The following is a 12,150-nucleotide window of genomic DNA, read 5'->3' as shown; positions in this document are numbered from 1 at the left end:
AAAAAAAACATTTTATAGACACTGCACTCACAAAGAATAATTTCTAACAGATGAAATATTTTAGAGTTGAGCTTGGGCAGATTTTTTATATATATATATATATATATATATATATATATATATATATATATATATATATATATATATATATATATATATATATTTATATATATATATATATATTAATCAATTTACATAATTTTTATTATACTGGAAATCTCAATTTTGACAGATATTAAATGTTATGACGTTGGTCCTAGGCATAATATACTAATTATATATAATTCATTATTAGTGGTTTAATTATTATATTGTATTGAAAGTATTGTATTGATATTCATTCAAATAAAAGGTAATTTATAAATGATTTTTGTTTGTTCTAAAGCACCTACTTGGGGAGAATTTTGTGTTATTTTATGTTTTTTGTTTTGTTTATGCATTTATATTTTTGTGTTATGTGTTTTTATGTTGGAATGTGTGTAATTTGTTGTTTTGTTTATGTAGCAACATGGCGTCTACACCAAATATCCTCTTGGGGCCAACATAGTATACTTTGACTTTGATACTTTGTGACTGTGATTTTTTGCATTGTTATAACTTTATACAGCACATTAGCAACACTCTTATTCCACTTTCATCAATTCATCAATTCCATGACAAAAATGTTGTACTCTTATTCAATAAATTAGATGTTAGAACATGTTAGAGATGACCGACATTGGCTACTGAAAGGAAAAGCTGACATGACTTGAATTATTTCAACAAAACAAAAAGGTAATAAATCAATGGGTGTACTGAAATTAACTACAAACATTGATCAATAAGGACCATTTGAAACAACAGAAAAATAAACTTTAATAGTTTTTGTTACCTGGCATGCTGATGTCTGTGTAGCTGGGTCTTTTGTCAGTAAGCGAGGAGAGGGGCTTTGCAGCAGACATAGAACCAGTGATGGAGTGTCTCTGTAGGTGATTAACATAAACAGTATTTATATCATCTTTAATATTTTCGGCATTCATTTTTATCAACTGGTCTGATCTGAACCAAAGATAACAGCGTGACTGAATAACGACCGCAGTCACTTCAGGTGAGGCAGGATTATGACAGGAAGTCATAAAAAGATAAATATCTCAAATAATCTACACCACTACTGAGATAGATTCATATCGCCATTTCATTTAAGAGCTCCACATGTGCTTTTCTGCACTTGAAAAAAATAATGGTAGCTTTTATAAGCCTTAGCATCTGATCCTCGTAAAAGGTCTCTTTCCCTTCATTACTTCTGCTAGACAGGTTACACATCCACAGCTAGATTGTGGCCAGCTTGAGTTAAATCCATTTCGCTCTTTTTCCCTAGAACGCTACTCAATTTCTACATCAATCAAAAGTAGCTGCAGACTGCAGCTAACATCTCAGAAGGATATGACTTTAGATCTATTTCCTCTTTGTCTGCTGTCCTTACCTCACCTCTCTCTACCTCAATAATGCCCTGACAATCATTCTTATCTAACTTCAGTGCTGAACATTTTTAAGGGTGTCACTTTGATATATGCGGTCAATATCAAAAACCATTTGCGATCACCAAGCGTTACACTGAGGTGAGAAATGAGGTTGGGATTAGTTTCATACACTGTGCATGGTTTGCAATGTGAGCTTTGGTTGTTTTGATAGGACCTTTGTCAAGCAAAGATCATATAGTCCCACAGAATACTAAAATAAAATTACATATCACATTATATGCTAAAATGGTCAAATGAATGGTCAAAACTTACCTTGCTTTGTGTTTTTCTTTACCTTTCAGTTCACAAGCTAACAGATTAGACTACTAGTTAAGAAAAACTCTCATCAATAGCTAGAATAAAATTTGACAAATAAAACTATCCCTTTGCGTTTGTTTTTTTTGATAGCCTTAGGTTTAGTAACTTAGCTTGGCATAGCATTAACCACTTAATAAAAGCTTCTTTTTTTTTGCTATAACAAGATATCATGACAAATTAAACATTTCCCTTCCTTTGTTTTTCCAATTAGCAAGCTAACACATTAGCCTACTAGCTTAGCATAGCACTAAATTGTTTCAAATGCTCTTTTGATAAGCTAAAAATCAGTCGTAAAAAAATGTAACATTTCCCTTTATGTGTGTGTTAAGTTAGCCCTTGGTAGGCAAGCTAACAGCCTAGCTTATTAGCCATAGCGCTAACTGCTTAAGAAGAGCTCTTCTGATTAACTAGAACAAAATATCATGACAAATTAATTCACCCTAAGTGGTTGTTTTAAGTCTCGCCTGATGTGGCCTCACAATATGGCGGCGCCCTCTTGTTTACGTCCCAGAATTCACTGCGCAGTGACGTCTGTTGCCAAGCTCAATTGTGTTTTCTGTTAACCTTTGGTTAGCAAACTAACAGTTCAGCTTAATAGCTTGGCATAGTGCTAACTGCTTAATAAAAGTCCTTTTGATTAGCTAGAACAAAACATCATGACAAATTAAACATTTCCCTTTTTGTTTTCAGTTAGCCTTCAGTTAACATGCTAACAACTTAACTTACCAACTTAGCATAGTGCTAAAATGTTAAGAAAGCTCTTTTGACAAGCTAGAAAAAAAAGTGTCACAACAAATTAAACATTTCCTGTTCTTTGCATTTTTCAGTTAACAACCTAAATTAGCATAGTGCTAAATTGTTAAGGAACGTCTTTTGATGAGCTAAAAAAAATTAAAATAATTATAATATCACTACAGATTAAACATTTCACTTTATTTGTGTTTTCAGTTCATCTTTATTTAGCAAGTTAACTGCACAGCTAACTAGCTTGGCATAGCACTAACTGCATCAGAAAAGCTCTTTTGACAAGCTAGATGATAAAAGTGCAAATATTTTTTATCAAGCACAGAGGAACGGAGGACAGGGCCTTGCATTACTGGAACCCCAAAACTTGTTGGATGTTTGACGTCTACACTAAAAAAGAAAACGTAAAGAAAACTAAACTATCCCACAATGGAAATTCCACAGTTCTCATGAATGAGCCGATGCTGTGAGAACTGTCAAGAGGCCCAGAGGAGGAGGAAGTGCTGCTGTCTCAGAGGTTTCCGAGGTTCAACAAGCAGGAAGAGTCAGAATGCTACTGTTTAACCTTCACAGTGAAAACAACTCTCTCTGCAGCACTGCATAATATATTATGTGTCATTGTGTAACTCTTAGCTACCTGTATTGGTGAGACAGCAGCAGCAGGCGGGGTCTTCATAGGGCTGGGACTGAGAGGTGTGCGGGGTAAGGGGGCAGTTGTGGTTGTGGTTGTGGTTGTGACAGCGGCAGCTGCGGCAGCAACTGCAGTCCCATTAGCTCCAGGACCTGTGGCCACACCAGAATAGACTAAATGAAACTTCTGAAAAAATTAAAGATGCCCCATACACATGAAACTTAGAGCAACGCTTAATGGTGTGATACCCTGTGAGGCACTGTCAAAGCTTTTGATGAGAGTTTTGACGGTGGGAGATGGCTCGGAAGACGTGGAGGGGCGTCGACTCAGTCCCATGCCCTGCCTGAGTGCAGCCAGGTCCCTCTCAACGGCGTTCATGTAGTTGTACACACGTCCACGTTCCTCGTCTTGCCTTTGACATAACACAGAGTCACATTTTCAACATGGATGCTCTGTCTCCTCACAGACAGGAAACTCTTTATTAAATTTAAACGATTGTGTGACCCTCATCTGCTACATATAGGCCTTAATATAATTAACCCAAACATATGTGCTCACAGATAATTAAACCAAGGCTGTTCTAATACCGGCACTAGAAGCGTTTCGCAATAACATTTACTAGTACCGGTACTTTAAGAATGACAGCGTTTTAATAAGAGAGCTTGGTTTCCACTCCCTGAAGGCACACTGGCTGTCCAAAACTTTACATTATATCAACGCAGCGCAGGACTGCCTAAAGTTATTGACATGTTAGAGCGATAAAGATACATGCACGAATGAGAAAAAGCGCAGGACCTGCTTCGTGTTAAAAATAGTTATTAAGTGCAATAAGCCCTAAAAAAAAAAGAAGAACTTGCACACTCTAAGCGCGCACAGAAAGCCATTGCTCAGACAGCATGCAATCTCATTTTCTCAGACTTATTGTGCTTGAACAGTCAAATACACACACAATTATGTCAAAATGCCCATCTGGGCGAGCACTCACATAAATACAGTTGGTTATGACTTAAGTGAAGTGAACATTTGGAAGAAATTCGGATGTGTGCCAATACGATCCGTGCATTAGGTCTTAAAGTGACAGCAGCCTAATATACTGTACTTACCTGCTGCTGTCTCTATCTATAATGTTAATCAAACAACAACAACAACAACAACAAAAAATGTAAAAAAAAAAATTCACTCACTGTTCTTCACTGAATAACACCAAGTCCAACATGTTCCTGGAACAACATTCCAATCAACCAATCAGAGGGACAGGTTTACAGTTTATGTTAAGTTAAGGCTTACAACCAGGGTTAGGTGCTTCTATATAAGTGTTATACACATATCATTTCTCTCAGATTTTAGAGATACGTTATGGGTAGAATATGTTGATCAAGGAACATGTGTTACTTGGCAAAATCAAGGTGACCCTGTAGGCCCAGCTGTATCATAGGCTGGTAGATGCTAACCATAGGCCTGCGTGGTGGCACTGGAATGCAATTTTTTTTTTAAATGGGAGGAAATGCTCAAATAGCAGGGCAGGCATACACTGGTAAAGTGAGAGATTTCATGTTTTTTTTTTTTTTTATAAATAAAATTATGAATTCTAAGTGCCATGTGGGTATTCTATAATTCAATTACTTTTTCAGTTGTTTTAGGTTTTTGTCGTCGTCTCGGTTAAGTAGTAGTATTGAGATTTAAGTTTGCTATCGTGACAACACTACAGTAGGATGCAAAAATATGCTGCCTTCTAAAATAATCCCAGGAGGCAATTCTATGAATGAATTGTGATAGGCAAAGATAATGATTTTATGAAAAACAATAGGATCAAGTTCTGTCACTGAGTAGTGTACATATTGACCACCAGCATAACACTATATCCAAGCTTTTAACACTTACTTGCGGTTTTTAACCTCATCTAGTTCTTTGCCCAACTTCTCATTCTTCTCTTGGGCTTCTTGCAGGCGGCGCCGTAAGTCACCAATCTCCTCCTGAGCTTCTGACTTGATGTCGTTAGCAATAACCACAGCAGTCTGCAGATCCGCTTGGAACTGACGCCACTCTGCAGACTCTTCCTGAACATAAATAAATGCACAAGGGGCATAATTTTAGACATGCACAAACATTTAATGAATGTAATTTTTTTAAAGAAAATAAATGTATTTAAATGTAATGCAAAAGGTATATTTAAAATTAAATAAAATAAATTAAAATGCAAAAGAACTGCAAAGTATATTCATATGAAAGATCTGGACAAAAATGGGTTAAGTCAAACATGAATTAACAAACAATAAAAGTGGGCTCATGTCCACAAAGAATGTATGTTAGATTAATTTTCTCTGGTAAGAAATTAAGATTTTGCTGTGGTTTTATCCTAACATAACACTCAGAAGCTGAGGACACTCTTTCAAATGATGCCAGTCTCTGAAAGCCGGGTCCTCAGATGACTGCATGAACTGCCGCCCTCGCCCTCACTTACCCTAAGTTTACGGTGCAGTATCTTTATCTCTCTCTCCATGTCATGCTTCTGATCCTGAAGCTTTTTCATTGAATCTGCCAGGAAACCAGAAGGAGAGCGAGTGATCATGTGAACTGAGGGCATACAGGGTTCGTATGGGGGGAAAGAAGAAAACAATTTCTGCACTGCAGAAACAGTGATTATAAAATCAAATCATTATGCATTCTAAATGTCACCACAAAAGATGAAAAGGTCAATTCAATAAATGATATAATCTCTTCTTACAATTTCCACTGATATTTGCGAACTGTAGCAGTCAAGTGATGTTAGAAAAACATTATTTATTTACTGTGGTTTCATTCTACTAACACAATAAGTGAACCATGTTCTTGAACGACTGGCACCATCATGTGGTCATATGAGGAAGATACACCAATTACAGCCTCTCCTAGTTTTGAACATTGACAGCATGCACCCGAACTTTCCACAATCATAATCATATTATCTGATGCTTCTTGCACACAAAACTGAAAAGCACATGCGAAAAGACTACCTGACAGAAGCAAGGACGTGCAGGTTTCTAGCAGGGAAAAAAAAAATCATGTTTAAAATGTACCAGTGTTTCAGCAGGAAACTAGATATTCACAAGGAAACTTGTTTTCTCTCTGTGAAATAATCAGGTACTTCTTACTTTTGAACAGATAGAAATTCAGATCACCACGTCTATACATTTCCACGTTTCCTCTACAACTGCTCATGGACACTGTAACACTATATTTTAGTTTTTTCCTGTGCTACAAATCTGGTATCATCCATTTTAGATCTACCTGCCCTTAAATGGCATGTAAAAAATAAACTGGTTGGTTGCTTTACATGTAATACGTTTCCCAACCCTGTTCCTGGAGGCACCCCAACTCTTTCTAATCAAACACACTTGAATCACCTCAACAGCTCATTAGTAGAGACTTCAACACCTAAAATGGATGGGTCAGATAAGGGTGACATCAGAAATGTGCACTGTTGGTGTACCTCCAGGAACAGGGTTGGGCAACACTGATTTGGACAGTCTCTTCTTGTGTAAGTGGGTGGTTCTTGATCAGAATAAGCTGCCAAACAGATCAGACCATATACTGCAAGACTATGCTGAACAGTTCAGCATGCAATACATTTGTTTAGGTCAGGGGAAGAGCAAAATCATCATGTGTAAATCAAAATCTGTCAAACTCACTCTCTAGGTCGCTGATGATGAGGTTATCATGAAGTTTGACGGCTCTGTGCTGCTCCACTTCATCCTCCAGTTCAAAGATCGACTCCTTCATGTCTCCGATCTCCGTCTCTTTCTCCTGCATGTCCTCACGTTGCTTCTCTAAAACCCTCTTTTGCTCGGCCAACTCTTTCTGCACCTCGCTCTGGAAGTCCCTGTACTCAGCGTCCAGCTGGACCACCACAAGAGGAGAGATGGACTAAGTACTCAAACTCCTAACAGTTCTTAAATCAACTGAACCAGTGCTCGTGCTCACCTTGTTGAGGGTGTCCTGGAGACACGCCACCTCAGTGCGAGCGTGGCCCAAATCGTCCTGTAGTTTGGAGGCTTTGGCTTCAGCTTCCTCCTTGTCCAGCCTAACCCCCTCCAGGAGTTGGTGGATATCGCTCTTATCTCCGGCATTGTGGATTGAGTAGAGCTCAGCAACCTTCTGCCTCTCCTGCTCCAGTAACGCCCGACAGCGGTTCAGCTCAGCCTGATCATTGTTGACTGCAGCTTTACACTCCTCCAGCACCGCTGCCATGCCGGACCGCTCCTGCCTTTCCACCTCAAGTCGTCGGTCCATGTGATGGTTGCGCTCCTTCAGCGCTGCAATCACACTTTGAGCATCGGCGTTATCCTGCTCGGCCATTTTTAGAGTATTGCTCAGATGTTGCTGCACGCCCAAGAGCTGCTCGCGCTCGAATCGAGCATTATCTGCAAGCTCCACATAGCGCTGCTCCAGCTCCATGTATCGGCCACTCTTGATGTCTTCGTCTACCGAGTAGGCCACACCGTGCTCGTCCAGGAGTGAGCGGAAGTACTCGATCTGACGGCCGCAGTGCTCCAGTTTGTCGCTCTGCTGGCAGAGTGAATCCATAAGTAGAACCTTTTCCTCTCCCAGGCGTTCATTTTCGCCGTTTAGCTCCTGCGTGATCTGTTGCAGGTCGGCCAGTTCCTGTAGAGTGGCTTGGAGCTCCTCGGATGTGCTGTGTTGGTTCTCCTCCATCTGGTGAATACGCTCTGTCAGGCACGCCACAGACACCTCGCTGGTGTTGCCACTGCTCCCCTTTCGAGAGGAATTGCGACATGCCGGGGCGCCACCTTCAGACTCGGAGGACGACGAGGAACCGCAGCCTGAGGGAGCATCCAAGGCATCATCACTTGAGGTCACTGCTTGGTAGACCTCACTGGACTCGCTGTCTAGGTTGTCCGTTGAGCCACTTCGCTGGCCTCCAGTAAGGAGGTCCTCCATGGAGCCTGGTGCTGATCCCTCCGCAGAGAAGGACACAGCGGCACAGTCTCCATGACCTCCACCACCTCCAGAAGTGGAAAGTTCAGGACTGGTAGAGGGTAAGGCAAAAGTCTTCTCAGCCCCATCCAGTCTCTGCTCCAGGGAAAAGCCCAGAGCATTGAGGCGGTCCTTCAGCATACGATTTTCATTCTTGAGCAGGTTGAGCTCTCCACGAATGGCCTGGTTCTGTTCCTGCAGGAGCAGCAACGTTGATTCCACATCTGCAGCTGTGATCACGGAGGCTGCCTCCCTCTCGGGTGGCCTCTCATCATCCTCCTCTTCCTAGGAATACAATAACAACACAGTGAGTGCATATTTTTGTCTATACTAAAGTCTTAACAATCAGTTCTGTCACATTACAGATGCACCAACACTACTCACTGGTACTTGCATCACCACATAAATACTTAAACTCACTATCTACATCCTAATACAATTATACAGCTGACCAATTATTTGCCATATCTGTTAAAATAATACAGATATCTTTTAATCGAGTCAATATAAAAGCCTTTTTCCACCTCTGAGTAACACATTTCTTTTAATAAAAAGGTAATTCAAAATGTCTCAAAATGTGAATATATCACATAATTGCAACTTAATGTCTAAAATGTGACTTAATACTCAATACTGTATTCTTACTGTGATCTTGTAATTGCAACAGTATATCTCATGGAATGCTTTATATCTCATAATTGCATCTTATTTTAAACTTTAGCTCACAATTACATTTTTAAGGCAGTAACAGGTGGAAATTGGAATGCAACATGCTTTGGCTTGCCTAAAACTACATTTTTTCTCTGATTGTGCAATTTTGTTTTGGTAGAATTAAAAAAAAAATTACACAATTACAGTAGTACTGCATTTAGGTTGGAGCAGTTTTTTTATTGCTATGCCGCTGCTGGATCTACAGTGCCACAGAACATTATAAAAATAAATTATATTTTACCTGGGTTGTGAGACTGCAGTCTGAATTTAATGTGATAAAATAAAAAAAATTGGGTACCACAAAATAATTCATAGACAATACATAAACTAGTTAACTATGTTATCTTTGCTGGCTACATGCATCTGACTCTCTGGATCTTTAAATGGTAGTTAAACATTATTCCATTATGGACACATTCACAAAAGAGTTTTGTTGCATTAAAATTGTATTTCAATTAAAATGGAACATTAAACTATGTTATAAACAGTCTTGTTTTGTTTAGTATGATATGCATGTAGTTTGGACCAAAAATCTAAATGATCATAAAGCAAACTTAATAATAAGAAGTTAATCTAACCTCAGGCAGTCCCAGCTGAACCCTCATGTCCCTCAGCTCACCCCGTAGCTGTAAGATTTCCACGTCTTTGCTCTTGGCCAGACCTAACAGATTTTTCACTTTGGCCTCCAGGGCCACTTTATCGCTTAGCTGACCGTCAGACTTTGATTTGCTCATGCGGCACTCTGAGTCTGAGGTTTGGGCCAGTCCACGGGAATGTCTAGGCTGGGCTCGATCAGAGGCACCAGGGAATGACTGCTTCTTACTGCTGGAGTTTCTGGAGTTTCGTAAACGGTCTCGGGAGGAGTTTGACTCCTTGGAAGCCGTGGATGATGTCCGTTTACCAGATGGGCCTTGTGAAGACAATGAAAAATTTGTTAAAAAAGTAATAATGAACAAAACACTACACCTCACAATGCTGAAACTTCAACCGTTCAAAATGTAGAACCATATTAACATACAGGGATCAAATGTTAATTTACCTATAAATTACATGTCTTTACCAAGATTTTACAGTTTATATAGTCACCAATATATATGCTGTATGCAAAGGCTTAATTCAAAATGCGAAATTGGGTAAATTGTGATGAGGCTAAAAAGAGACATTTCATTGCTTGTATTGAAAAATTATAGCAAGTGATCAAATTGATAATGTATTTTTAATAATTGTTTATCTTTCCGATTAAGTTGTTTAATTGCAATATGCATGGCTGCTTATTATTAAAAATGGGAATATTGTGAAATAAATCAAACTAAATGTTTAATAATATTGTATATTATATAGTGTATATATGATTATGATATCATATCATATTGTATATTAAACTGCTTTAAATATAACCAAGATGAACAAAATATTTGTAATAATATTGTGTATATTATATGATTATTATACCATATAATATTATATTATACTGCTTTAAATATAACCAAAAAAAGGAAGAAGAAAAAAGGCTGGAACACAAAAATTACCACATTATTTTTTATTTCAATGAAATTAATGTACTATATTTTAGCTCGATGATGGTTTTTATTTAATATATAGGCTAGTATGGGATTTTATGGTACTAAATCATATTTATGCAGATTTTATGGTACTAAAGTATATTTATGCAGTAGTTATACATTTATTCACTCTTTGAACATAAACCTGAAGATAAAATTTATATTGTCATAAATCTTGAATGTTTTGGAGCACATACTTAAGTTTGCTTTTTTTCTTTTTAAAGAAGACACATGGCAGATTATTGCTAAAAAAAGAATAAATAAAAAAACAGTAAAAAAGTTATAGAATTTTAAGTTTATTGTTATGAAAAAGTGCACAAAAATACTATTTTGAATTTTATATGAAATATACCTGTATATTTTTATATACTGTGAGTTGATATCTCCGAAAAGCAGCTTTCAACAAGATTTTGTTTGGGCGCAGTACAAAATGTTTCCACTAGATACAATTAGTTTCCCATTCATTTTCAATGAGGTCATTTTTAACCTCGAGAAGAACAAGTGTGACTATTTTTTTTTCAGGACAATTTAACCTTTTCAAATCATGTCCATTTTTGTGTGTGTGTGTGTGTGTTTGTGTTCACATAGTAAGTGCCAAAACCTTTACCAAGTTTCGTACCAATCCGATGAAGTGCAAATATTTGCAGGTTAAATACCTGAGTTGGTCTTGGTCTTGGTGTCAGGATTATTAGTGTTTGTTCCACAGGATGTTGTGTGTGTAGAGTTTGATTTCTTGCCCTTGGCAACACTGCTGTTTGTCCCTGCACTGCTCCCAGCCATAGCAGCTAGAAGATCATCATCGCTTTTGACCTGTTGATCAAAGATTCATGAATCACCAAAAAAAGTAACAATAACCAACAAATACTAGTTTGCATATCTCAAATAGAAGTTGCTGATTTGAGCAAGAGAGTGGTGTTACCTTGGAGAGCGGAGCTGTGGTAGGGCTCTTAACAGCACTTTTGCCAGCAGAGGTCCCGGCCGCCACTGCGTCACCTTTACCTCCTCCGCTTGCTGCCTTATTCCCCACTGGCCTGCCTGCTTTCTTCATACTGTGCTCGCTCCCGGTGATACATCTACCCCTCAGTCTATGCAGCGGGAGAGAGGATATAGGTTACAATTTATAGATTTACTGTGACCAAGTTTACTTAATGGCTATACTCATCCTCAGGCCTGGTAAAAGAGTAACGACAAGCAAAATGTGGTTGGGTCACCATCCTGAAATCATAACAAAAAACAAAAAAAGGACTAGAAATACAATTCTTAAAAGTAGTTTGGAATATTAGTAAAAAAAAAAAAAAATTATTTGCCAAATTTGTGTTCACATGTGAAACCATATTACTCCAGGGAAAATGTATGAACTTATGCTATTTGTAAAAATATTTTTTTATATTGGATAATGTTTAAAATAAAGAATGAAGATAGCCCATTACAATTAAAAAATAAAATGTATATCAAATTAAAAACTTTTGTTAAAAATTGTATACATGTTTTTCAATTTTAAAGAAGGATTAGGCTACTTTTTTTTTTATATGGTTAAGAATGCATGTTTGAAATTGTATAATCAAAACTTTTGCTAAAAATTGCATAAAAACTTTTCAATTCATATGATACACATTGATAACCACATGATATAAATCAAAATAATAACCAAAAAAAAAAAAAAAAAAGAAATAGACATTTCACCTATTAAATGTTTTTCTTTATTATTTTT

At 37.6% G+C, this 12,150-nt stretch overlaps 1 protein-coding gene across 2 annotated transcripts in view; it reads right to left on the bottom strand.

Moving 5' to 3' along the window:
- The window catches only part of specc1la (sperm antigen with calponin homology and coiled-coil domains 1-like a), a 36,046-nt gene that overhangs the window by 8,194 nt on the left and 15,702 nt on the right, over positions 1 to 12,150 (bottom strand). Inside the window, exons 2-12 of one of the 2 annotated variants that reach the window (XM_082187696.1) lie at positions 11,359 to 11,524; positions 11,096 to 11,249; positions 9,456 to 9,787; positions 7,153 to 8,451; positions 6,861 to 7,068; positions 5,654 to 5,727; positions 5,074 to 5,249; positions 4,377 to 4,412; positions 3,441 to 3,604; positions 3,199 to 3,344; positions 872 to 962 (exon numbers count right to left, since the gene is read on the bottom strand). In XM_082187696.1, the coding sequence (XP_082043822.1) occupies positions 872 to 962; positions 3,199 to 3,344; positions 3,441 to 3,604; positions 4,377 to 4,412; positions 5,074 to 5,249; positions 5,654 to 5,727; positions 6,861 to 7,068; positions 7,153 to 8,451; positions 9,456 to 9,787; positions 11,096 to 11,249; positions 11,359 to 11,487 (2,809 nt within the window). In that variant the 5' untranslated portion in view covers positions 11,488 to 11,524. The remainder of the gene's footprint in view (positions 1 to 871; positions 963 to 3,198; positions 3,345 to 3,440; positions 3,605 to 4,376; positions 4,413 to 5,073; positions 5,250 to 5,653; positions 5,728 to 6,860; positions 7,069 to 7,152; positions 8,452 to 9,455; positions 9,788 to 11,095; positions 11,250 to 11,358; positions 11,525 to 12,150) is intronic. The other variant, XM_082187697.1, reaches the window with a different exon arrangement.

Source organism: Leuciscus leuciscus (genome assembly GCF_965113295.1).
Source record: "Leuciscus leuciscus genome assembly, chromosome: 13".
Lineage (NCBI taxonomy): Eukaryota > Metazoa > Chordata > Actinopteri > Cypriniformes > Leuciscidae > Leuciscus > Leuciscus leuciscus.
The sequence above is the reverse complement of the archived record's forward strand: the minus strand, read 5'-3'. Positions and strand labels throughout refer to the sequence as shown.